The 24,171-nt window shown below is 52.9% G+C and overlaps 13 protein-coding genes and 1 pseudogene across 14 annotated transcripts; all 14 read right to left on the reverse strand.

Annotated features, from left to right (window-relative positions):
* Positions 1-129: 129 nt before the first annotated feature.
* On the reverse strand, positions 130-567 carry LBRM_34_3760 (putative 60S ribosomal protein L27A/L29; the record flags this gene model as incomplete). The annotated part of the gene is made up of 1 exon (XM_001568429.1): positions 130-567. One exon carries the CDS (start codon positions 565-567, stop codon positions 130-132), a length of 438 nt encoding a protein of 145 aa, XP_001568479.1.
* Positions 568-1,086: 519 nt separating this feature from the next.
* On the reverse strand, positions 1,087-1,506 carry LBRM_34_3770 (putative 60S ribosomal protein L23; the record flags this gene model as incomplete). Its single annotated transcript, XM_001568430.1, has 1 exon — positions 1,087-1,506. One exon carries the CDS (start codon positions 1,504-1,506, stop codon positions 1,087-1,089), a length of 420 nt encoding a protein of 139 aa, XP_001568480.1.
* Positions 1,507-2,485: 979 nt separating this feature from the next.
* Positions 2,486-2,905, reverse strand: LBRM_34_3780 (putative 60S ribosomal protein L23; the record flags this gene model as incomplete). Its single annotated transcript, XM_001568431.1, has 1 exon — positions 2,486-2,905. The coding sequence occupies one exon, from the start codon at positions 2,903-2,905 to the stop codon at positions 2,486-2,488; it is 420 nt and encodes a 139-aa protein (XP_001568481.1).
* Positions 2,906-3,568: 663 nt separating this feature from the next.
* Positions 3,569-4,012, reverse strand: LBRM_34_3790 (conserved hypothetical protein; the record flags this gene model as incomplete). The annotated part of the gene is made up of 1 exon (XM_001568432.1): positions 3,569-4,012. The coding sequence occupies one exon, from the start codon at positions 4,010-4,012 to the stop codon at positions 3,569-3,571; it is 444 nt and encodes a 147-aa protein (XP_001568482.1).
* A 667-nt stretch (positions 4,013-4,679) lies between these two features.
* LBRM_34_3800 (conserved hypothetical protein) lies at positions 4,680-5,729 on the reverse strand (the record flags this gene model as incomplete). Its single annotated transcript, XM_001568433.1, has 1 exon — positions 4,680-5,729. One exon carries the CDS (start codon positions 5,727-5,729, stop codon positions 4,680-4,682), a length of 1,050 nt encoding a protein of 349 aa, XP_001568483.1.
* A 1,295-nt stretch (positions 5,730-7,024) lies between these two features.
* LBRM_34_3810 (conserved hypothetical protein) lies at positions 7,025-7,954 on the reverse strand (the record flags this gene model as incomplete). Its single annotated transcript, XM_001568434.1, has 1 exon — positions 7,025-7,954. The coding sequence occupies one exon, from the start codon at positions 7,952-7,954 to the stop codon at positions 7,025-7,027; it is 930 nt and encodes a 309-aa protein (XP_001568484.1).
* A 1,270-nt stretch (positions 7,955-9,224) lies between these two features.
* LBRM_34_3820 (putative proteasome beta 2 subunit) lies at positions 9,225-9,989 on the reverse strand (the record flags this gene model as incomplete). Its single annotated transcript, XM_001568435.1, has 1 exon — positions 9,225-9,989. The coding sequence occupies one exon, from the start codon at positions 9,987-9,989 to the stop codon at positions 9,225-9,227; it is 765 nt and encodes a 254-aa protein (XP_001568485.1).
* Positions 9,990-11,143: 1,154 nt separating this feature from the next.
* Positions 11,144-12,082, reverse strand: LBRM_34_3830 (30S Ribosomal protein S17-like protein; the record flags this gene model as incomplete). Its single annotated transcript, XM_001568436.1, has 1 exon — positions 11,144-12,082. The coding sequence occupies one exon, from the start codon at positions 12,080-12,082 to the stop codon at positions 11,144-11,146; it is 939 nt and encodes a 312-aa protein (XP_001568486.1).
* Positions 12,083-14,037: 1,955 nt separating this feature from the next.
* Positions 14,038-15,753, reverse strand: LBRM_34_3840 (putative T-complex protein 1, eta subunit; the record flags this gene model as incomplete). The annotated part of the gene is made up of 1 exon (XM_001568437.1): positions 14,038-15,753. One exon carries the CDS (start codon positions 15,751-15,753, stop codon positions 14,038-14,040), a length of 1,716 nt encoding a protein of 571 aa, XP_001568487.1.
* A 1,099-nt stretch (positions 15,754-16,852) lies between these two features.
* On the reverse strand, positions 16,853-17,866 carry LBRM_34_3850 (putative nucleoside diphosphate kinase; the record flags this gene model as incomplete). The annotated part of the gene is made up of 1 exon (XM_001568438.1): positions 16,853-17,866. The coding sequence occupies one exon, from the start codon at positions 17,864-17,866 to the stop codon at positions 16,853-16,855; it is 1,014 nt and encodes a 337-aa protein (XP_001568488.1).
* An 839-nt stretch (positions 17,867-18,705) lies between these two features.
* Positions 18,706-20,040, reverse strand: LBRM_34_3860 (conserved hypothetical protein; the record flags this gene model as incomplete). Its single annotated transcript, XM_001568439.1, has 1 exon — positions 18,706-20,040. One exon carries the CDS (start codon positions 20,038-20,040, stop codon positions 18,706-18,708), a length of 1,335 nt encoding a protein of 444 aa, XP_001568489.1.
* Positions 20,041-20,526: 486 nt separating this feature from the next.
* LBRM_34_3870 (EF hand containing protein) lies at positions 20,527-20,946 on the reverse strand (the record flags this gene model as incomplete). The annotated part of the gene is made up of 1 exon (XM_001568440.1): positions 20,527-20,946. The coding sequence occupies one exon, from the start codon at positions 20,944-20,946 to the stop codon at positions 20,527-20,529; it is 420 nt and encodes a 139-aa protein (XP_001568490.1).
* Positions 20,947-21,430: 484 nt separating this feature from the next.
* Positions 21,431-22,507, reverse strand: LBRM_34_3880 (conserved hypothetical protein; the record flags this gene model as incomplete). Its single annotated transcript, XM_001568441.1, has 1 exon — positions 21,431-22,507. The coding sequence occupies one exon, from the start codon at positions 22,505-22,507 to the stop codon at positions 21,431-21,433; it is 1,077 nt and encodes a 358-aa protein (XP_001568491.1).
* Positions 22,508-22,995: 488 nt separating this feature from the next.
* On the reverse strand, positions 22,996-23,729 carry LBRM_34_3890 (annotated as a pseudogene). Its single transcript is given in 3 exon segments — positions 22,996-23,380; positions 23,382-23,579; positions 23,583-23,729. Coding segments are annotated over 3 exon segments (730 nt in total).
* Positions 23,730-24,171: the final 442 nt, after the last annotated feature.

Below are 24,171 nucleotides of genomic sequence, written 5' to 3' on the forward strand. Positions count from 1 at the left end.
GGGGACAGAAAACCAAAGAAGAAAAGAACACACGAAAACGCGGCCCCGGAGAGGGGGGGCGGAGAAGCGGTCATAGAAAAAAGTGAACGGCAAAACAAAAGAAAAGAGAAACAACGCTCCTCTTCACACTTACGCCTGGAGCACCACAGCGCCACCAGCCTTGCGGATCTTCTTGTCGGCCAGCTTGCTCACGTAGCGCGCCTTCACAATGCACGGCACCTGGATGTGGCCGTTGCCCAGCAGCTTCGCGTACCCACTGGACTGCAGGTCCACCACAGGCAGAACCCCGCCCTTCTTCGCCTTCGCCGCCTCCTCCGCAGCAATCAGGCGCGTCAGGTTGTTCAGGTTGATCGTCGGCTTCCACGTCACGTTCTTCTTGCGGTGGTAGTGGTCCATGCCCAGCTTACCAAAGTACCCGGGGTGGTACTTGTCGAAGTTGATGCGGTGGTGGTGCATACCGCCAGCGTTACCGCGACCGGACTCGTGCTTGCGGTGCTTGCCTACGCGACCGTAGCCGCAGAACGTCGAGCCGCGCTGGTGGCGGCACTTCTTGAAGCGGGTCGGCATCTCCTACGAGTGAAAAAGAGCTGTATGGCAAGAAAGTGATAAGGTGTGACACCAGAAATGTATTAAGAGAGACAGCGCAATCAAAACATGGGTATAGAGAACGGAAGAAATGGAAGGTGGTGCGATAGACTGATTTGTAAGCAGAAGACAGAAGCACACGTGCACAGTGAGAAAAAATATAGCGTTGCGCATACGCACCGAACCAGACAAAGCCGGCACGACTGTAGAATGCCTAAGGGCCTAGTAGGGAAAGACTGAGGGATGACGGCGAGTTTGGGCTACACAGATACTCTTTAGCGTGGCTCGTCGAAAGAACCTGTGTGAATAAGCTGTGCCTCACTCCACTCGCGTTAAGTTCGAGAGTGGCCTTTCCACGGGCCTTTTCTTTCTGCGAACGACTTGTGGAGTTGTTCTCTTTTCAGACTTGGTAGGAAAAAAAAAAGAATTTTGGTGTTGCGGGGCGTCGCGTGATTTCGCTGGAGCGCCATACCACACACGCAGCCGACGACGGAACGCTGATTAGACGATCGCGGGGGCGTGCGTAGAGATCTTGGGCCACAGGTCCGCAGACTCCTTCGCCACAGGGCCGGCAATGCCAGAACCCTTCATCTCACCCTTGGGGTTCACGATCACGCCAGCGTTGTCCTCGAAGTAGATCACAGTACCGTCCTTGCGGCGCCAACTCTTGCGCTGGCGGATGATTACGGCATTCAGCACCTTCTTGCGCAGCTCCGGCTTGCCCTTCTTCACAGAGCACATCACCATATCGCCCAGCGCAGCAGACGGCAGACGGTTAAGACGACCGTGGTAGCCCTTCACGGAGATGATGTACAGGTTTTTGGCACCAGTGTTGTCCGCGCAGTTCACCACCGCGCCGACAGGCAGCGCGACGGACACGCGGAAGCGGCAGCCCTTGACGTTGGCCTGATCCTTACCCATGATTGCAACACTGCATGGAATGCGCGCGTATGTAGGAAGGAATAGCAAAGCGGACCCAGACGAAGAGGTGTGAATGAGCGAATGCAAGAGTAGCAAGCGAAAGGGGAAGGGAAGGGGGTTGTTACGGTGAAGCGGCCAATGATGGGCGGATAGGTAAGCGGAAGGGAGGGAGAAGAAAGGTGGTTACACACGAGACGTGCGGGGCATCAGAAGCAGCACTCCTGGAACACCGCAAGAAGCGCGGAAGTGGATGGGTGCACCGCAATTGTTTTTCCTGGGGTGCAGGAGAGCTAACCATGGCGGTTACCATGATGAGAAGCGCTACACAGGCCACCTTCTCCCTCCTCTCTTATCGCAAGAGAACGGTGTCTGTCCGATTCCCATTACTCTCATCATTGGGGGGGGGGGGGGGGGGGGCGGGATGCCACACTCCTCCAGTGACAAGTAATTGCGAAGAAGGAAGGGGAAGCCATTGCAGAAGAGGACGACAGCTTGATGCCGCGCGCTCAAGACGGTGCACCACAGCACGAGACCTGGGCACAAGAGGCTGAGAGACACACAAAAAGAAATGAATCCCAACTTCCACGGGGGCCTACCGCGTTGCTCTATGCCCTTTTCTTCTTTTTTTTTTAGACGTAGAGAAACAAAAATGAAACGTGAAACGAGCAACCATAAAAAAAAACCCAAGACGAGGAAAGTCAAGGAGAGCCCACATCATCGCTGATGTCTGCCTTTGGCCTCAAACGCTTGCCTCGGCACCTTTGCGTATCTCGTCGCCACAATCCCCTACTCATGTCCCTACAGTACACACACACACACACACAAAGAGTGAGAGAGAGAGAGACATCATCATATCAAACAAGTATGGCGCGTGAGACAGGGACAGAGATGGGGACGAGGAGAGAGACGCCGGGTCAGCCGTTTGACGATCTAACCGAGGAAATGCAAGAGGACCGTGGTGGTAGCGGTAACCAGTTCTTTAGACGATCGCGGGGGCGTGCGTAGAGATCTTGGGCCACAGGTCCGCAGACTCCTTCGCCACAGGGCCGGCAATGCCAGAACCCTTCATCTCACCCTTGGGGTTCACGATCACGCCAGCGTTGTCCTCGAAGTAGATCACAGTACCGTCCTTGCGGCGCCAACTCTTGCGCTGGCGGATGATTACGGCATTCAGCACCTTCTTGCGCAGCTCCGGCTTGCCCTTCTTCACAGAGCACATCACCATATCGCCCAGCGCAGCAGACGGCAGACGGTTAAGACGACCGTGGTAGCCCTTCACGGAGATGATGTACAGGTTTTTGGCACCAGTGTTGTCCGCGCAGTTCACCACCGCGCCGACGGGCAGCGCGACGGACACGCGGAAGCGGCAGCCCTTGACGTTGGCCTGATCCTTACCCATGATTGACTATCTAGCCTCGTGTGTTTACTTGTGCACGCGCGAATAGCGCGGAACGTCGCAGGATGAATGTGACAGATGGAGAGGACAAAATGAAAGAAAAAAGAGAGGGTGTACATGGAGAAAAGCGGCACAATGTGGAGAAACGTGGTCGAGCCGAAGCAACGCATTCGTAGACGACACTGTGAACCGTGTAACCTCATCTTTGTAGTCAACTCGTGACTGCATCGCACCAAAGGAGGCGTGTCCGACGATGGGCCCCCGCTGACTCAAAATCGTTGGGGGGGAAGGGCTTCAATGGGTGATTCAGTCGAGCCTCGTCTCGCTTCATCTGCACACAGGAAGAGGCGCGCTCAAATACGGTGCGTCTGCAATGGCGACGGCACACACGTCAAGCGCAGGGAAAAATAATTTTAAAAAAGAGGGATGTTTGGCCTCACAGCAAAGAGGGCGCACACAGATTGCACGCTCTCGCCACTCCCCAAGCGCACACCAGGAGAAGAGCACCTTTCGACTGTAAAGGGATTCCGCTACCACTCTCATCAAATGCGAAAAAGAACAGCGCGCATCCCTCGACCGCGGGTTTCTTCGATACCATAACAAACAGAGCACCGTCGCCATAGCGGAGCGATGCACGACTGAAATCACCGGACCGCTGCCACAGACTCACGACTGACGCCTCGACTGACGATCAATGTTGATGGCGGCAAACTCACGTATTTCTCGCTCAGATGGCATATCCATGCCGGTGAAGCGCCACTTGCGGTCATTTGCCTTCCACTCAATTGAGCGCCGCTCATCCTCGAAGGCTGGGTTCAATGCCTTCACCGTGTCGTGGCGGAAGACACCATGGTCAGCGAGCCACAGGTGCATCGACGTAAAGACGTGTTCCTGTGGGTTGTCACGCGTTTCCAGGAGCGTCCCAAGCACAATGACGGGCACCAGAATAACGGGGAAGTAGCGCAGCCAGCGGTACGTGGCGTAGCTCGTCATGCCAACACGAGAGCGACGCTCCTCGAAGGGCATGGGAAATACGCGGTTGATAGTCTCCAGCACCCGCGAGTGCCGCGTCATCTCCGCCTTCGCGCGCTTCACCCATAATTGGGACATCTGCAGGTTCTATCTGGTCACGTGAAGGCACAACGCAGCAGTTTAGCAAAAGCGCACGGCGAAAGGCCGAGGCCAGAGAAAGCGGTTGCCTTCGCTATACCCGACCAAGCAACCTCGAAGATGCCAGTAGAGGGAGAGGGAAGAAAGACAGGAGATGTGTGCAGAGGAAAAACACAGGAAAGCCGTTCAAAAAGGAAGGCAGCAAAGGCGCACAGCACTGGCGTGACATCGAATTGCGTAGCGGTGGCGGAGACGGAAACAGAGCATACGTATGCCTCTCCTCGATACATCGCACATGCACACACACACACACACACACACACACATACATACAAAACAGGCGGACGGAAAGGTGGGCAGCTACATCACCAGCCAGCACTTGCAGCTCAGTTTTGCTTTGAGTGGACATTCGAAAAAAGAGCAGAGAGAGAGGGGCATGGCAAGAGCAGCAACAGCAGTCGTCACCGTAGCAATAGTGCAATGCCGCCTCCCTCTCTTTCTTACCCTCATGGAGGGCGACCGTTTGAGATGCATGAGAGGGGGGTCCACACCGCAGAGTCGACGAGGAATAATACACCAAACAAACACAAATGAACGGGGAAGCAGACGCGCCAAGGAGAGCAAGAGAAGAGAGGCAGAAGCAGAAAAAAAGGGAGGAAGAAGGCGATCAGGGCTCACGGTAGGTAAATGGCGTGTGAGGAGGGGAGTGGAGTGAAGTGGAGAGCGCATGTGCACCTTCGAGATGCAATAACGAACCCAGACCAGGACGCGAGCTCTCTTGTCGATGGCAAAGCTCAAGGTGCTTGTTAGCGAGCTTTAGGGCGGCAATGTCCTTGATACAATGCATGTTGCGCGCGACCACCTCCGCCACCCGTTGCGTCAAAAGACAATTCTCGCTACGCAGCACGGCTACAAGTCGCTTTAGCCGGGTCGCACTCCTGCGGGTGTCATCTGCAAAAGCGTGATGCAGACCGGCTTGGCTGCCACTAGTGTGATCCTCTCTGTAACACACTTCCACTCCTGCTGAGCTGTTCCGTTCAGGAATAGAGCACTTCATATCGGTGACAGCGCCCTTCGTAATAGCAGCTTGAAGTAAACTCACCGTTTCCTCAAGCGCTGATGACCGTGCACGTTCAAATTCCAGAGCGCCGTGCAGCTGCTTCATCTGTGCTTCAATAGAAATCGCCATCGACGGGGCAGTTGAGGCGGCTGGTGTGATCCCGTCGAGGTGTCTTCTCGGCAGTCGTGTCGTTACGGATTCGAAGCCCAATGTAGCGCCATCCTCTGTGCTCGCCTCCGCGGCGTGCAGAGACTCATTGTAAAGCTGGTCGCAGAGCTGCTTGTAAAACTCTGCTGCTTTGCACGCCTCCTCAGACTGACGCAGTGACAGTTCTTTCTCGCGTTCCAGCCTCTGCACGCAGCGCCGAAGCTCTCTCACTTCTTCTTTCAACACACACTTGGCCGCATCTCCCTCTGCGGCAGAAGCCAGCTCAGGACGCTCAGTGAACTTGATGAGGCTGCGCAGCGCAAGCGCTTCCTGCTGAAACGCGGCCACTCGCTGATGCGCGCTCGCGAGCTCCTGTTCCAGCCGCTCGCACGTGTCCTGAAGATCATTGACGCGGTGGTAGAGAAACGGGAGTTGCCGCAGCTGCCTCTCTTGATCTCGTCGCAGCCGTTCGCGACTCTTGAGACCGGCCACCTGTCGCTCAATTGTCATCGTTGTTTCGGCCACCACGTCTGCGTTACTAGACTTGAATGACGAGGCAGTTCGCCGGTACAATGGAGACTGCAGCATAGCACACTGTGAGGCTATGCATGTCGGCACGTACGCCCTCGCCTTTCACTCAACCAGACCGATGTCTGAGCACTTTGGAATTTTAACGTCTCGTAAAGATGGGCTGCACGGACAGAAGGGCGCAGCTTAGAGAGAAGGAGAGATGAAGCGATCGAATGAATCAGCGTCACAGAATGGGGAAGAGGACGGCGAGCAAAAGAAACGAAGTGCCACAGCTGTCTCAGTGGATGCCGCTGCTCCTCTCTCCCCACGTCGATATATGCAGGCAGGAAAGGGCAGAAGAGAGCAAGAGAGTGACGAGAGGAAAGATGAACAGTACAGTCAGGGGGACAAGCGAGGCTACCCAAACAAAACACTCACCTCACTCAATCCACGCATGCCTGTACGCGCAAGTACACTCCTGTTGATTTAAAGGCCAGCTGCAGTAAAGAGCGAGGGGCTTGAGATGACGCACCATGATCGAACGTGGACGTTATGGAATGTGATAGCCCCTCCCCTTTCTTCAGTACTAAGCGGCGCCGCCAGAGGCACTCGCTTACCCCACCTCATGGCTGCAGAGTAAGCTATGACAGCTCATCTATTTCTTGCCTTTGGAATCTTTTATTTGAAGTTTATGCGTAGAAAAATCTGTAAAGATATACCACGGTCCTTTTTGCCAACGCACCTTCGCCACCATGCCCGACAGCAGCCCCTCTCCCAGCCACTCAACGAGTCATTCACGCACGAAATGTGGAGAGGTGGAGAGAACAGAGGTGATAAAAAAAGTGGAGTTAAAGAAAGCCGAAATAGAGGCAGACGCAGGGGGATCACAACACAAAGGAAAAAAGCAGATCGCGGGTGGCGGAACAACAACAGTCGCACCACAGCCAGCTTGGACAAGCATCAATGACAGGTGCTGTTGTCATCGATCCTATCTTGTGGGTGTTAGTTTCATGCTGAAACCCCAAAGTGCGTGATGGTCATCATCTTCCTGTCTCCTTACCTCCCCCCCCCTCTTTCTCCTTCCGCGATACACACTCTCCTGTCCTCATTAACATAGGAGATGGTGCAAAGAGGACTTTGTAGCGGAACGCATTCAGGGATCATGTCATGCGCACAGTAGCAGTAGCAGGAGCGACAGCAGATGCAATGAGCAACGCTTGCCCCGCAGTGGGAGGCGCCATGGCCCCTCCCCCCACACACACACATATGCTCGGGTCAGAAAGCACAGCTCACAGTCACGCTTTCTCTTCCGTTTGACTCCTCCCCATGACTGAGTTCTCTGCCCTCTCCACGGCAACCTGAGACGCGTTTGGGTAGCCAAACCATGCTTCGAAAGTGTCTTCGTCGAAGCTGAAGTGCGCATTCTTATTGACCGATATCATCTCGCCCTTTTCGATGTCACGAAGTGCCTGCATCACAAAGTAGCCCTTCTCATGCTGCGTCGCTGCCTTCTTCTGTTGCGCGAGCCACAGCAGCATTTCCCCATCCGGGTATCCAATCATGGCGTTCGGGTTTGGCGAGTGCAGCGCCAAGTCCATGACCGGCACCATGCCCATGAGCTCCCCCTGTCCCCGCTGCGCAAATGGAGATTGCTGGAAGTAGGGGTGTCCCACGCTGCCGACATCGCTAGTCGACAAGAACGGAATCGCGTGACGCCGGAAGAGGCAGTAGGCGCGGCGGAAAGCCACATCAAAGTCTCTTGCCTCCACCTTACACTGCGCCACGAGTGGCGCTGTCCACTCCTTGTAGCCTTTCGTCGCCTGCGCCGCATCCGCCACTTTGCCAATCGGCATTGCCTGGTCAAATGGCAGCACATCCAGGTAGCTCTGGACGCCGCGCGGCTGACCAGTGAGAAGGACCTTGGTGAGGAATCCCACGAACGCGAAGGAGCCGCGTGTCAGGTCCTCCCAGAACGGCACAGGCTCACCATGTCGTTCGGGAGACACCTTCAAGGCGATGTTCGGGTCGCTGGCGATGCTCAGCACGCTCTGCGTTGCCTCGATAGGAACGACGGCGACAAAGTCGAACTCAGGAATCCGCTCGGTGGCGAGGAGGCCTAATGGTGTGATGTGGACACGCTGAAAGAGACGGCACCCTTTCATAATCGCCCACGTAACGAAGTCGAGCAACGTGGGGTTGCATCGGGTGATGCGTACGCCGCCCATTGCCAGAGCGCGCACAGGTAAAGAAAAATTAAAGAAACCACTAAGGGCAAAGGAATCGGCTCGATGGCGCACAAGAAGGCGTGCCTGTGCAGGTGAAGATTAGTCGGAAACAAAAATAAAGCTCCACTATAAGCGTGTCATGAAGTGCAAACACATAGTCAACAGCAGAGGGGACTACTGTCACGCATGCCAGAAAGTAAAGCGCCGACAGCAAAGAATGAAATCCCGAAATAAGGCGCACAGCCAGCGATCTTCAAAGAGAAAAGAGATCAAGAGAGACGGATAGAAGAGCGATGTCATACGTGCAGCAAGAAGTACCATGAGCAATGGACCGGTGCTGCGTCTTGCTGCGACTAGTCAGTAGCGTCTTCCCAGTACACGAGATGGAAAGGGACGAAAAGGACGAAGAGGAGAGCAAAAACAAAAGGCCAGATGCTCCAGCCACATGCAATCAAACGCAGCAGCACACATGACTGGGCAACATACATTATATGCAGTACCCCTCCCAAGCTGAATGGAGACATGACTGGTCTCATGTTCACACTGCCAACACAGAACGGCGCGCTCATACAAAGGGGAAGAATCATAAATAAATAGATAAGCTCACTTGCTGTACACGATTCTCCCTCCCACCGGCTTTTTTCTGCACTGATGAGTAAGTCCCGGTCCTTTTGCGTCGTTTGGGGGAGGGAGGAGGAGCGTTGCTGTCGTTTCGCTTTTGCTGAGAACACCATCGCAGGAACTCGGGGCGAGAGAAGAGAAGGTGGAAAAGTATTGTGACCCACCAACGCCAATCCTCTTCTGCACTCCAACGGGCAAAAACAATGGGGGAGAGAAAAATCGAGAAAAAAAGCTAACAGGGCAGCACACAAACACATCGATACAGTTTGCCGATATGCAAGGCAAGGAGCAGAGGTATACTCGCACTCCAATGCCTACACAGACACACAACTATGCGCATAGGCAGACTCGTGAGCAGAGAAGCACACTGCGGCCTTGCCGGGGGGAGGGGCGAAGGGGAAAGCCTTCCTCATCGCAGCGCGGAAAAATCCAAGCTGACCTACATCCATCCCAAACATACACACAGACATCGCCAAAGTCAACGTCTTCTGCACACCGTCACGGGATCTATAGGGGACATCTCTCTCTCTCTCTCTCTCTCGGTCCGCAATTTTCTCGCGTCACGTCGTGCAATTACCATAGAAACAATCTCCCCTCCACAACTCTGACCTGTCTCTGCTCACCTGTCGCTCCCTTGGTATTCGACACATTAGACCTCCACAATATCAACCAGCTGGCGGATCTCTTCCTTGAGTACCGGCGTCGTACCAGGCCTGAGCACGATTTCCTGTCGTGGGTACATACGCTCGTTCGGCTTGTCGTACCCGATCATGACCTCCGTCTTGTCTTTAGTGATGACGCACACATCCACCTGGGTACCGCTATAAGGATCATTAAAGATACCCTTGCGGATGGCCGACGCCACCAGTTCCTTGGCCTCCTCGCACGTCATGTTGTCCTTGTAGGCAGTCTCCATCTGTGCCATGGCGGCAATGCTGCCGCTACCCATCGTCACGAAAGGTAAACGATCGGTGCTGCCGTGTGGCGCAATGGTGGCTAAGAACGGACCCTCCACATCCACGCCACCAAGCACGAGCGCCGCGCTGACGTGGCCCTGGTAACGGTACAAGTGACGCTTCAGCAGCGTCAGTGCCTCGAGCACGCGGGACTGTTTGCCCGTCTCGAGTCGGTGCAGAGCCAGGTGCGAGGACACCATGTTCGTTACAGCCTCCGTATCCGCCGATGTGCCGGCACCGCAGCACATGATGTTCGGAGCCATATAGTGAATCTTACGGCAGTGCTTGTCCGCTACAATACTGCCCTCAGTGGCACGAGTATCAGCGCCGAGCACGACGCCGTCCTGGTAAACGACGCCGACGATAGTCGTACCGGTCTTCAGCGTGCGTGGTGCAGAATAACCCTCAGCTTCCAGATTGAGGTTACGCTGAACATTTTCAAAGTTGAATCCGGGCATAGCGCAAGCGGGGTCCTTTCTTTTCGCAGTGCGGGCAAGTGCGTAGTTTGCCGTCGGTCCTTTCTTTATTTGTAAGATAGCGAGAAGAGCAAAAAGAGGGTGGCCGCAGAAACAAACCAGCAAAAGGGAGAAAAAAATAAATCAAAGGCCCCTGTATGCCGCTGCGTCACCTCGAGGACACACTGAGACCGAGGGAGGCGTAAACGGAAGGGAGAGGGAGGCGCTCAAGTGTATGGAAAAGGAGTGAAGTGTAGCTAAGTAGTGGAGAAAGATGAGGTAGAGGTGGAGTGCTTAGGCGTGGGGGAGGAAGGTAGAGTGGACACTGAGTAAGCTGTGAAGCAACAGGGCGAGAGTGTGAGAACCACAAGGCTCATTACGCAAAAGAGAATGCAGCAAACAAAGTGATACGGCAGGTGCAGGTGAAAGAGGAAGAGAGAATAGAAGAGAGTTGTGAACAAGATGCTCAGCCTCAGAGTCAAGCTGGTGTCGTCCAAGCCGATACACGCACGTAGGCCGCGGTGAGGCCAAAAGATAAATCTAACTCAATGTGTGAGATTCACGCATAATTCACATTCGCCAAGGATGGGAGGCGAAGATGTTGTACTCGTCAAGATCTCTTCAGTGGCAAGCGCTTATCATACACGGTGGCGTAGAGACTGCTTCACAAGCAGTGCCTTTCTGCTGTTTCACTCATTGAATGGCAAACAAAACAGGAAGAGATCGCTCCCCTCCCCCTACCACCACAACCAGCACCCTCCTGCGTGTCTGCACTTCTTAGCTCTGTCCAGATATAGTGGGGATAAACCTGATGCCACCAACGACGCCGCACACATGCAGCAGAGTCCCTGACATATGCAGAGGGGCACACGGGCAGAAAGAATGTGCAGGGTACACAGCCCTTCAAAATGAAAAAGAAGAAGGAAATCCACACATGCCAGCGTGGTTACTGTGAACACAACAAAACGACGACATAAGCAGTAGAGAGAGAGAGGGACGCCCCGGGGGGCCCTTCTCGGGTTGCGCTACAATTCCATACACTCGCTCCGCAGCCCCCTTCCCTCGGATGTAAAAAATCATCACCAATGCGCCTACAGTGGCCCGAAAGCCAACCCAGAGAAGGCTAGCCACCGCGCACAGCATATAAGTGACGCTTCCTACGGTGTCTTCTTCAGATTTTTGAAGTCGTACTTGTCAGACGGCTGCAGATTCATCCAGTAATCCTCACCCTTCTTCTGGCGCCTATCCTCCTCCACCTCGCTGAACTCTTCGGCCACAGGTTGCCCGTCTCCAAGAAACACGGGCTCCTCTCCTGGCGGCAGCTCCGCCGTCACAGACGCGTTTGGAGCTATCATTTTGTTCGCCTCGTCGAAGGAAGCAGAGTCCGTCAGCTTGGCGCGCGGTTCGTTTGGCGTTGGACCAGCGAACCGATAGGCATCCTGCACGTGCTCCTGAATCGCCGCTGCCAGCTTCTCTTTTGTACCCTCTGTATTGGTCAGGTTCAACTTCACGATACGGCGCGAAACTGGGTAGCCAAAGAGCGGTGGCGGCACTGCCTTGAGCCCGAGCTTCAGCCGCTCTCTTCCCTCAATGTTCGGCTCTAAGATGCTGAAGACGTAGTAGTGCTTGTACTTGGAGATCTTTCGAGACTGCTTGATGTGCACCAGATCTCCCTCCACGCAGGCAAGATCCTCATCGTGAGCAAAGAACCGGCTCGTGCGTGACACACGCTGGTTGAACTTCGGGTAGTAGACCATGTGATTCGCTGCCACAACAGCCGTCTTGAGCATGCTGGTACTGACTACGTAGCCAATCTTGTCAGAGCCTTGGCGAGGTTGGTTGAAAATCATTGACGTCAGGTCGTACGGCCACGGCATGCGACGTGGACGCTGCCCCTGCACACCGGTCATCGAGACAGCCCAATGATGGCGCGTGCGATTTGGGAAAGCATTACGTTTGAACTTGCGGATGTAGACACGGTGATTTGCGTTGTGTGTGTTCTTGGTGCGCGCGCCGCCGTACATCATCACGCACCGCTGACGGTGTTCCGTCTGGAAGTTCCACCATGGGAATCGAAGAAGTGACTGGCGAAACATGAGAGTTTTGTGAGGCGAGCCAATCTTCGCAGAAAAGTTTCGAATCAAGTACCTTTCGAGCGCACTGTAACGTGGTCAAAAGGAAACGTCGAAGAGAGGCAATTCTACCTGCCACGATTCTTGGGTCCCTCCGATATGCTCCAGCAAAGTGAACAGGTGTGCTAGAGCGTCAAGGCGCGGAGATCCACAGCGCATAACAACACGTCCCGCAACCCAAATTACAACAAAGAAACGTGCACACGTTCCGTCACCGACCCGGCACCCTGTATTTAAGGGAGAGGGGTGGGGGCTGCGAGTCTGCACACGTCTTTATGGAAGCCCTTCAGCAGAAAAGGTGGAGTCGTTTGACACGCACCCCTCGATGTGTGTGTGTGTGTCCAGACGCTTCGCGCTTACAGAAACAATGACAACGGGAGAGGCCCCACAGAAAAACGAGTCGCACGTGTGTGTATTGGTGTGTGCAGGTAGTGCACCGAAGAAGCAAGAGAGGACACACAGACAGCAAGCACTGGGAAGAGGAAGACGACTGCAAGTGCAAATGCAAAGAGAAGACTGAGTGTAGCACGAAACCGTCCCCAAGTGAGTATGAGTCACTTGGATAGGTGGGAAAAGAGAACGGGAGAGGGGTAGGCACATGCGGCAGAAAATTCCTACATGTGCGTCCCTTTTTTCCATTGCAGCGAAGCACATGATGGGTGCATTGATGTTTAGGTGTGTGAAGTTCGACAAAACGCTGCAAGCTCAAGCCGCGGAGGAGGGGTGAAGTCTTCGCGCAATATGCTTGCTCAACTTGTTTTCGTCGTGTTTGTGCATGCAACTTTTTCTTTTTTTTTTGGGGGGGGGAGGGGGGGCTTCCTCCCAACACGGAAGAGGGGGTTGTGACTCGGTATCGGCATAGGTACGTTATTTACAAGAACCATCCACTGAATTTTGGGTGTGTGGACCTTCGGAAGGATGCGCGTGTTTCCTTTTACGAACAAAGGAACAGAAACAACGAAAACGAAACGAAAGAGAAAACAACAAGCGAACAAATGACAGTGACACCTCCATTCAATACGCCATCAAGTGAGATAAACCAAAGGCGAAGCTGCCCGTTTTATTTTCTTTGCACTTGCATCGCCCCTACACACACACACACACAGGCACACATACGCACGACTGCATGTGATGCTCTGTTCTCTCCATCGATGCCTTTATAGGCTGCATCTTCACACCCTCTCCTCCTCTGCGTCGTCTTCTGTGTTGAGAGGCTCATTCTCTTTCTACATCCCCCTCGTCTCTCAAGTTCTATTCGCCATGGCAAGCGGCGCAGTAGCGGGGAACGCGGGGGAGAAGCAACGAGGTGCACCACCCACACACATACACACACACACACATATATATACAAAGTAGTAAAGAATTCACAAGACGGAATTGTATGCATGTGTATGTGTGTGTGGCGCTGAAGGGAAGGGCACGACGGCTATGCAGCGTGTGTGGGAAGAGACCGCTCTAATGTATAAAAGAAACCATAGCGGACGAGAAGGGCACACAAGAAGCCTGCGGCAGAGAGAAGGGCGGAAAAGACAACAAACCAAGACCACGGCAAGGGAGCAGAAGCAAGCTGACCTCTTTTGTTTATGGCGTTGCTGCTACGATGTTATGCACCTCTTCGCTCACCCTAGATCCTTTTTTTCCTTTGCTTCACGCAGTTCAACGACATCACCTCCTCTATTACGCACTGAATTGCTCCATACAAACACGTTGTACGCATCAACAGAAAGAAACAACAAAGGAAGATGGGCACGCAGCGCGTCTGTTCTGCGGCTGTTACACCGTGACGGGCTGCTGCTACGCGTCGTACTCCCCTGATTTTCTTCGGCTCCATCGTCTTGTGCGCCCTGCAGCGCACGAGAAGCAGCAGGCATCAAGGCCGGCGGTGATGGCACAAGTGAAGCAAGCGGGTGTATGCGCACCTACTTGCCGCGGCCACCCTTCATGCGTGTGACACCTGGGGCACCGGCAAACATACCGCCCATACCTGCCTTGCTCATGGCCATGTTGCCGCCACGACCGCCGCCGCTGCCAGCTGCTTGCTTCTTGCCAGCGTCGGATTCCGGGTTTGTCACGGTCTCATCGATCGAGAGAATCAGGCAGGCCGCCTCCGTGGCGCTCTGCAGCGCATTCCGCTTTACCAGCGTAGGCTCCCACACAAAGTTAGCGAAGGTGTCACACACACCGCCGTTGAAGATGTCCACGCCATACCACTGGCTGTCCCTTTCAGAGGTCACGTAGTGCTTCTGGCGCAGCTTGTTCACTGTGCCAGTGCTATCGTGGCCGGCGTTCTCAGCAAGCTGGCGCGGAATGATTTCCAGCGCGCGGGCGTAGCCGGCGACCACCATCTGTTCCTTGCCCTTGATCGTCCGCGAGTACTCGCGCAGTTTCTTACTCAGCTCCATCTCGATGGCACCACCCCCGCCAACGACAGAGCCAGTCTTGATGGCGCGTTTCACAATGCAGATGGCGTCGTGCAGAGAGCGGTCCGCCTCCTCAATGAACTGCTGGGCACCACCGCGCAGAATGACGGTGGATGTCTTCGAGGTCTTGCAGCCAGTGAAAAAGTTAAAGCGCTCCGTACCGACCTGGCGTTCTTCAAACATCCCACACCTGCCAAGCACCTCAGCCGGCACGTTGTTCAGTGTGGACTGCACTACACCACCCGTAGCCATGCACACGCGTGTCATGTCATCGTTCGCCACGCGGCCGGCGCAGAAGATGTCTCGATCTGCAAAGTACTGCGTGGCTAAGTCACCGATCGGCAGGCGAGAGAGCACCACATTGGCACCTGTCGCAACACACTTGTCCAGCTTATCGAAGATGATCTTCCACTCTGCATCGACTATAGACTGGTACTGCTTAGGGTCCTTGAGGCGCACCTCCGCGTTATCCTTCTCTGCTTTGAGCTCCAGCTCCACATTCAGCAGCAGCACCTTCGGGTTATCAAACTTCTTGCGCTGCTGCTCAAAACCAGCGTAGGAGAAGGTCTTCTTGAACGCAACACCGTCCACGAGAACGCTGTCGCGCATGCTACCACCAGCCACCTTCTTGATGCCAATGAGCTCAAGGTTCATATCCTCGTCGAGCGCCATCACCGCCTTCACCGCCATCTCAGCGAAGAAGCGGCGCTCTGTGTTAATCAGCTTCGAGTTGAGCGCGGTCTCGGCACAGCGAATCAAGTTCTCTTCGCTCGAGTTGCCCTCGGCCTTGAACGGAACGCACAGCTCATCCAGCGCCTTCATCGCGATGCTAAGGGAGTTTCGGTAGGCTTTGACAATCACCTGCGGCGCAATGCCGTCCTCCACGCACTGCTTTGACTCCTTCAGCAGCTCGCCAGCGAGAACAACGACAGAGGTTGTACCATCGCCTACCTCATTGTCTTGTGCACGTGCAATGTCCACGAGACTCTTTGCGGCCGGGTGCACAATTTCGAGCAGATTCATGATGGTGGCGCCATCGTTACTGATCTGCACATCGCGTCCGTTGTGGATGAGCTTATCCATGCCGCATGGTCCGAGCGTGGACTTCACGGTGTCCACGATGCTGATGCACGCATTAATGTTGCTGATGAGCTGCGGCTTACCCTGCGAGGTGTCCGTACCTTCGCGGAGAAGCACAAGCTGGGGCTGGATCATGGCGCAGTGGAGACGGCACAAGAAGTGAGATTTTCAGGAACGGGAAATATCTGACTGGATGACAAGGTTGAGCTCAACAGTTTACGAGCCGGTGGTGTCGGTTCAACGAAGTCTCCAGAGAAGAGCAAAACAGTAGAGAAAGGAGGGCGCTTCGAGGAAAAGGAAGAAACAAAGGTAATGTGATAGAAAGTGATGGGGAGATACAAGCCTGGGTGAAAGAAAAAGGGGCCTTGCTTTGAGTACTTGTAAAGAGATGAAAGGGGAAATAGCTTCTGTTTCGTTTCGCGATCAGACTACCACGGCAACCCCCCGCACGCCACAATAAGCACAAGGTGCAAAAGGAGGGGGGAGAATAGGCGGTGGAGCACGGAGCAGTAGAGAAAGAGTGAGTTTCACGCATACACAGAGAGGGGCGCAAACGTGTGCATGGGCGAGGAGAGTAAATCAGGGAGAGGAAGACAATATATCTGCTAGGTAAGCTAGTCAGGTATATGGGGAGTGACTTTCCTCTCCCACATCATCGCCCACATGTGTGTGTGTGTATATATAAGTTGTTTTTCTTTTGCGCAGTGGCTCTGGGGAACACATCCGTTGCTCACTACTGTGAAAGCAGAGAGGGCTGCACACCCCACGCACATATGTTGCACCGATGCAAACGCCACATATTTGCTCTTCATTTTTGTCGGACAAAAAGACACCACTCTTCTTACATGGCAACGGCCGATAAAAACATGCAAAAAAAATTTCAGCACGCACACACGAGAAAAAATGTGCCGGCTCTTGCGAAGCAGGTGAGGAGGCAGTGCGAACGGAATAGGCCTCGGTCGTCTAAATTAACCTGCAGTCAGCGTGTGCTTCACGCGTCAGTCTATTTACATTCAAGAGCACTGAGAAGGGGGAGAGACGAAACCGGAGAATTGTGCGCCAGGCACGTCCTTGCTGTTGCTGGAGCACGTGCAGCGCGAGAGGAGCAGCAAGGGGGTGAGAGGCAGAGACAAAATCAGGTGTGTAGTCCAGTGTGCCGCCCCTTCTCGTGTCTTTGGCGACTCGGCGCACAGTCTGTGCCCTTTTCTTCTCTGGCCACCTTCCTCTAAGAGGATCACCGTTTGTTCTGTAGCAGGGAAAAAAAGAACTCTGACTCAAGGGGACCATCTTCTTCCAGGTCGGTGCAGTGGACCGCGTTACGGATGCGGTCCACACCGTACTTGGAGCGGAGTGTGTGAGGGAAAAGCACGTGGCACACCTCCGGGTCATGTGGACCACACACCGCCCGCAGCGCCGGCACGGCGTTCTCTGCGCAAACCTCAATGGCCCAGCACGGGCCAGACGAAATCTGCTCCACCAGCTTCTTGTACTCCGGAAGAACGCCGTTATAGACCTCTAAAAAGTCCTCGGCATCCGCCACCGTCAGCTGGTAGGAGCCAAGGGCACTAATGTAAAACCCCTCCTCCACCAAGCGACTAAGAATGGGACCCTGATGACCGCTAGTGATTGCATGTGGCTTGATGACACACACAGCGCAGTTCTTTAGCGTCGCCGTGGATTCGCCTGCTCCCATTAACGTCTCCCTCAGCTCCTGCATGGCACTCTCGCTCAAAATCTGTGTCACGGCGGACGAGAAAGAAGCCGCCACCGAGGCCACCTTTTCACGGGCTCCGGCGCCGCTCACGAGTAGAAGTAGGCACCGCTGCGTCTTCGACACAACTCGGGCAGCAAGGCTTTGGGAAAGCTCTACTAAGCGGATGAATGTAATACGCAGGCCTTGCGTTGTCATAGCCTCAACCACAGAGCCCGCTAACGCGCTATAGTGCTCCATGTCAACGGTGATCATGCACTCACCCGAGTTCGTGGTAAGCCGCTTGCGTGTTACGTCGTCGCCGTAGTCGACAATGCGAAGGGGACGGGAAAAGACGTTAATGGTCGCTCCCACGTAAAGCTCGTTTGGGCTCAGCGATGGATACGCACAGCGCTTCAAAAACAAGCGCTTCGTCTTGAGGTCGTACATCTCTATCGTTTTGTCGTCCGCAAAGTAGCATAACTGGTACGTGCGAGAGAGGCTCGCCTGTGGATCGAAGTACTCCACCACAAACGTGTCTCTTTGTTCGCCCACCATTTCTTCGCCTGGGTACGTCGGTGGTGTGAAAGACGGTGAGTATAAAGCCCGTGCGGCGTCTCGTGCCGAAGATGCACGAAATAGTGCGAGGCGTTTAGGCTGCTCAGCGATGTCGTGCGCACGTCCTCAAGTACTTGGAAGTGGTCAAGACAATTCAGGCTTTATGGAAGGGGCTTCGAGAAGAATAGGAAACGAAAACGTGGCTGGAAAATCAAGAGAGGAGCTGCTTCTGAGAGCGCAAGAACACGCGGTGCACAGGGATGGCGCAAATTGGATCGACGAGTGAGTGGAAGGAAAAGCACATCTCCTTTGGCGGACTGAACAAAACGCCGGCGACAGCGACGTTTTTTCCTGTGCTCAACTGTTTCCAGAGTTGCTACGGCACACGCCTACACACACACACACACGTGCGACTTACATTTACTGGGTGCTGGACAGTTCAACCGCAGCGGTTCGCAAGGCGCATCTACCAGCGAGGAAATTCGGGGCAGACGAAAAAAGATTGTGGAGTCTTCAACAGGAAGGCGTAGGTTACTAAATGACAAGGCAGGGGAAGCGGAAGGGCGCTTCATACACTTAAGCGAGAAACAGAATGGTGTGTATCGAAGAAGCAAAAGCGCAAATCACGAAGGTGATACTTCATTAGAAGACCACCCCAATTAATCATAGTGTTGTTGTTCAACAGAGAAGCTCGGTCATCCATGCATACATACCATCACAAGAGTGAGCTGAAATCGCAGACGACGAGAGACGTCGCAGGCCGCCAACTGCCAAAGTGATCAAACCGCCAAGCACGTAAGACAGCGTAATGTGTGCCGGTGCCAGGCTTCATGGATTGACTACTCCACGTAGCCGTAGGTCTTGCGTTTTGCCAGCGGTTTCACGTTGTTGCTATGAATGCGCGACATCTCCTTCACTGCCTCGCGCTTCTCGGCCTTCTTGATACGGCGTGAAGTTCGCAGAATCGCCTTGGGTGCGTTGCGCTGGTTGCTAATTCGCTTCACCTCGACAAAGTTAGAGTACCTATTCTTCAAAGAGCGCATATAATTGAACTTGTGCTGCTCTGGGCCGCGTAGTGGGCGAATAGGCTTGCTAGCGTCGGACTTCCACACACGAAGCACCGCATCTTCGCTCCCGCTGTAAATGTAGGTGTTGTCGGGAGACCACTTCACTGCGTACACGCCAGCCATCCGCTTCGTGTGAAACATCTCTATCGAGTCGGACTTGGTTGTCTGGTGCAAGTCCCAAATGCGCAATGAGGCATCTTGTGATCCGGCAGCAAACATGGTGCCAGTGGGAGAAAAGTCGACAGATGTGACAGGACGGATGTGACCCTGAAAGACGTTACGTGGACGTCCGGGCACGCGAATGTCAAACAAGTAGCAGTTTCGATCGTCACTTCCCGTCACAAACGTGTTCGGGTCCATTGGGTTCCATGATAATGATGTTGAGCACATCTCCATCACAATCTTGCTGTGGGCGGACTGACTGCGAATATCGTAAAGGAAGACGCCGCGATCCGCCATGCAGCATGCAACTAGATTCGTTTCAATCTTGTTAAATCGGCAGGAAGACACTGTGTCGTCACCCCAAGAAAATCGCTGGAGCGGCTGTGTGCGGTTGACATCCCAGATGTTCACCACGTCTGACGACGTGGCGAACCATGATTTGTGGAAATGGTGATCGATAGAGGAAAAGGGAAACTCACCCAGAAACTCTGTCACCGGCTCAATACGCGCTTCATCAGGGTCAAAGTCCAAATCCCACATCTTTACAGTTTTGTCTCGTGAAGCACTAAAGCAAGCGACACCGTCTGGTGAGATAGTTACACCGTCGACAGAGTGTCGATGTGCATCGATGACCGCACGCTGCCTCCGCGTCATCATATCCCACACTATTAGTCCACCGTCAACAGAGCCCGTGGCCACAGTGGATAGACTTGTAATGTCAGTAGCAATAGACTGAATCGTATCCTGATGACCCGGGAGCGCAGCCACAAAAGGCTTCGCGAACATGCGGTCCATTTTGGCAGCAACCACCGCGCGAGTGAACTCCACCTGTTTTGCCATTGGATTAAACTTCGGATCGTAATTTCGATTGGCCTTCGGCACCTCTGTCGCGCGATCCTTTGTCCACTCCAACTCGGAGCGGCTGATTGCCTTGATCTTGACCATTCTCCACGAAACAGCGCGAATTTCAGAACAGAGACGGTGTGTCAGCAAAAGAACCAAGAAACAAAATATGCAAAGAACTAACTGCCAACTAAGAGGAGTATACAAAACTGTTGGACCTTGAGCAGAAGAGCTGAAGAAATAGAAGTAGCCAGAAAAAAATGTGGAGATGAGAGTATCGAACCGAATAAACGAAAGTACATCACCGGAAAATAGGTTCATTGTTGCGCCGGGAATTCCGTCGAACGACTCTTCCGGCTCGCTAACGTACGCTTCGAGTTGAGCAGTGCGACGCACTCACATATTGGCGCGCTGTGTAGCTGCATATATGTTTCCTTGTAAAAACTCCTCCTCACCTAATCCGCCTCTAGCATCATGTAGCGTTTATTTACTATTGGGGATTTGATGGAACAGCTAGTAAACATCAACAGAAACAAAAGCTGAGAGAGACATATCTGTATGGTGAATCCTGCGGTACTGAGTCGGTGATTAGTGAGTATCATCTGCACCCCCATGTTCTGTGAACGGCGCAAGCATCTTGTCTACAAATTGTTCGTAGTGGATAACACCGTTATTCTCAAACCCCTGAACTAAATCACGAAACTCCTCATCGTTGTACTTCTCTCCCATAGTGGTCATGATGTGCCGGAACTCGGCCACCGAGACAGTACCGTCCAAGTCTTTGTCGAAGACACGAAAAGCCTCCTTCACTGCCTCTGACGTATCCGTCTTGTCATCATTTTTTTCCACAAGAGCCTCGTATCCAGTCATATCCACATCTGTTGCTGTCGCCATGATTTCTTTGATCTTCTCCTCACTTGGATTGAGTCCTGCAGCCCTCAGTGCTGTTGGAACAGAAGCCTTTGGAATTTCGCCATCGCGCTGCAGGAGCTCAAATGCCTCTTTCATCAGCGTTGAACGCGACATTGCCAACGAGTAGCTACGAGAAACCTGCTTAAAAGAATACCCTTAAGCAAAACTCAAGTCAAGGAATGCACCGTAGTCGCTTGTATGTAAAGTAGTACGCAAGCGAGAGGGAAGAAAAAGATACGAAGCTGTGAGTGCCGTCCACATAAGAGAATCAGAGCTATGCATCAACATATCACTGCCTATAACATGGCTGCATAACGGAGAACAACACACTCAAAACGCAACAAGCACGGCAATTATCGCGCCTCCCTCAATCTGCTTGGGTAGTTGAACACACCTACCTGAGCGCATATGTTCTCTTTTTGCCCTGCTTCGCTCGGTAGAAGCACTTTTACACTGCTTTTGTTGGGAATGTAAAGACAAGTTCTCAGTACCATTAAATCAGAAGAAACAGCATGCTCACTTCCACTACAACCAGGGAAAACACCAGACGAGAAAGAGGCAGAGCTCAACAGCTGATCCACTATACCAACTCCACGTCGCCAACAAGAATCATCCCAAAACAAAACCAAAACCACCAAAAACGACGAAAACTGTCAACCACTCTTTCGACTGCCTCAAAATGCGAGTGTGCCTTCAGCCAATTGTACTCGGCAAAGTTGGCAGGAATCTGAATTTCTTTCTTCTCCATGTCGATGTAGTAAGGCCGACCTGGTGGTATGACTCTGATTTCTTGCCCCTTCAAAAACCACCGGTACAGAAATGCAGATTTTAACATCCCTGAGAGGAACTGCTCCAAGTCATCAGGGTTAACAAACTCAGGGCTAGTTTTCCGTGTTGGGTCATCCCAAAAGCTTGTCTCGAATGAGTTGAATTTCAGTGTGGCCCCCACTCGAACGCGCACGTTCTCAATGCTGGCCGTCTGCCGAGTTTGTTGGTCTTCCATGATCAGCTGTACGGCTTGCAAACGAGGCGCAACGGTTGACAAGAATGTCAAAATTTCTTGCGCCGAAGCCGTATCTAAAATCTTGACAGCACCCGAGGTCCAGTCCACGTAAAAAGCGCTGCGGCGCTCCGATGCTTCGCGAACAGGGTACACGTCCACAACTTTTGGCTCGCGTTCTTGGAGTAACCAGTTAGTGAGAGTACCAGCTGTGATTATTTTCTCCGCAAGCGGGATGTTTACGAGATCGGTGCTGCAAGAGTCCTTCACGACATGAATAGACAGGAAAGAAAACGCTGCTGTGCGCTTGAACATGGAGTCGTTGTCCAGAATTCGCTTTGAAAAGCTAGTATAATCCGCATCGTCATCCCAGGTGACGCGCTTCCATTTCATCCGCTTTATGAGCTCCTCTGATTCGTAAAACTGATCTAATGCGCGGGATGTGCTGTCTGACTTTGCCTGCTCTGGGGTCTGCGCCCCATTCGTCTTTTTCGAGGCTCTTGTTGAGCGAACAAGTTCGATAAAATCTTTTGTGTATGCAACAAAGCCCTTTTCCATCTTATAGCGCTCCTTTTGAAGAGCGCGCACAAGGTGCTTCTGCTGGGTCAGCCATTCTAAGATATCGGGCTGAAACGCCAAGCTCCTTCTAACGGACATGACGGTTACTTCGCCTGGTAAAACTCCGCAAATCAGAAGGTGGTGTCTTGTCGAATAGTCGACTTTGAAAAGGGAGAGAACCCGAGGATCTACCAACAGAAATTATGACGAAAGAGGAACAAAGTGACACAGAAGAAAATGGGAGGGAGAAGTCTAGAACGATTGTCATGATATGACATCACATATATTAGAGCCAATCTTAGCTATTGAGAGCAGGGTTGCCCATTGTTGTATAGCTCAACGGCGCCTGTGATTGCATAACTCTCAAAAGGGTTTCTTGACCCATCACTTCGTACGCAACTATTTGAGTGTGGACATAGGCTTACACCCAGGCTTCTACTCATGTTCTCTTCACTTGCGCTCTATACGTATTGATAGTGAAACTGCAGAATTCCCTACAAAGCAGAGACAGGGTAGAAAGAACAACTATAAACAAAAGGTGTCGTGAAGTGGTAGCGAAAAGAGAGGTCAACAATGCATAAAGACTCAACCACTTCTGTTGTTCTTTGAAGAACACAATTCATAGAAAAATGTGCGCTCTTGTCTCTTAGTATACATGCTTCGCATGCTAATATTGATTCCCAGCATTTCGCAAAATCCGTTAAGAGCCATCTGGTAGCCAGGTCACACTGGAGAGGTGATCATATTTCCGTTTGTGACCGCCTCAGTAGGAAGAAGCTCTTTGAACTCGCCTCCAGCAATTCCCAGGCTCGGCGACACTGTGGGGCAGTACATTCCAGTGTTTTACTTAGTCACGACTGCGGCGGTCAGGTTCTGGCCGCCGCGACAAGTGGCAGCGACTGGAAAACTATTGAGAACGAAGCGCCCAACATACTATGCAATTTCCTGATTTAGGTAAATCGCACTCCAGCGCTCGTCCACCAATGATGTAAAAGCCTTGATAATTTTTGATGACCCCCTCGTTGAGCATTTTCGCAGCGACGAAATTATGGCCATGCAGATCCACATATCTTTGGCAGCTTGAGAAGTCGGATAGGGCGATCACAACAACCTCACCCGTCGTTTACCCAGGGCAGATGGCATCTACAGTGACTTTCAGAGAGTCAAGAGGTTAAAAAGGAACTATGACCACGTAGTCCATCACCAAATCACATGCCAGCGTGAAAATATTTTTCTCCATCTTTTCGGGAGAAAAGATTCCGTGCTTGGTAGCGAATGCGCAGTGATGAAACTCCGTTGAGCAAATACATGCGCCCAGCATACACAGGCGACAGGGGGGTAGTCACAAAGAAAACGACTGCTTTGCAAGAGAAAAAACATCAAGCCCAGCAAAAGAGCGAAGGTGCTGGCCATGCTGAGCAGAAGTTTCGCCCTCCGTCATGGCAATGGTGACTAAATAAACTGCATTGTGCAAAATTTGCTTTTCGAGTAGCAAACAATGGAGGCTTGAGTAAAGTGTAGATCTTTGGCGAAAAGAGATACAGGCCTGCATATATGTTGCAGTGACTCCGCTTCCATTTCATGAGGTTCTGGCGCACGGAAGGATAATATGTGCCTGTGAAAAGCAGGTATACAGCTTTTCTCAGGCGCTTTCTCATACGTGCAGCATCACATACAGTCACTCTTTTTGCTTTGAATGTGGTCATGCGAAAAATGCCACTCCTGCTTTCGGTGGTGATGGTGCATGTCGCTCAGGGGGGGGG

This window comes from Leishmania braziliensis, chromosome 35, assembly GCF_000002845.2.
Source record: "Leishmania braziliensis MHOM/BR/75/M2904 complete genome, chromosome 35".
Classification (NCBI taxonomy): Eukaryota; Euglenozoa; class Kinetoplastea; order Trypanosomatida; family Trypanosomatidae; genus Leishmania; species Leishmania braziliensis.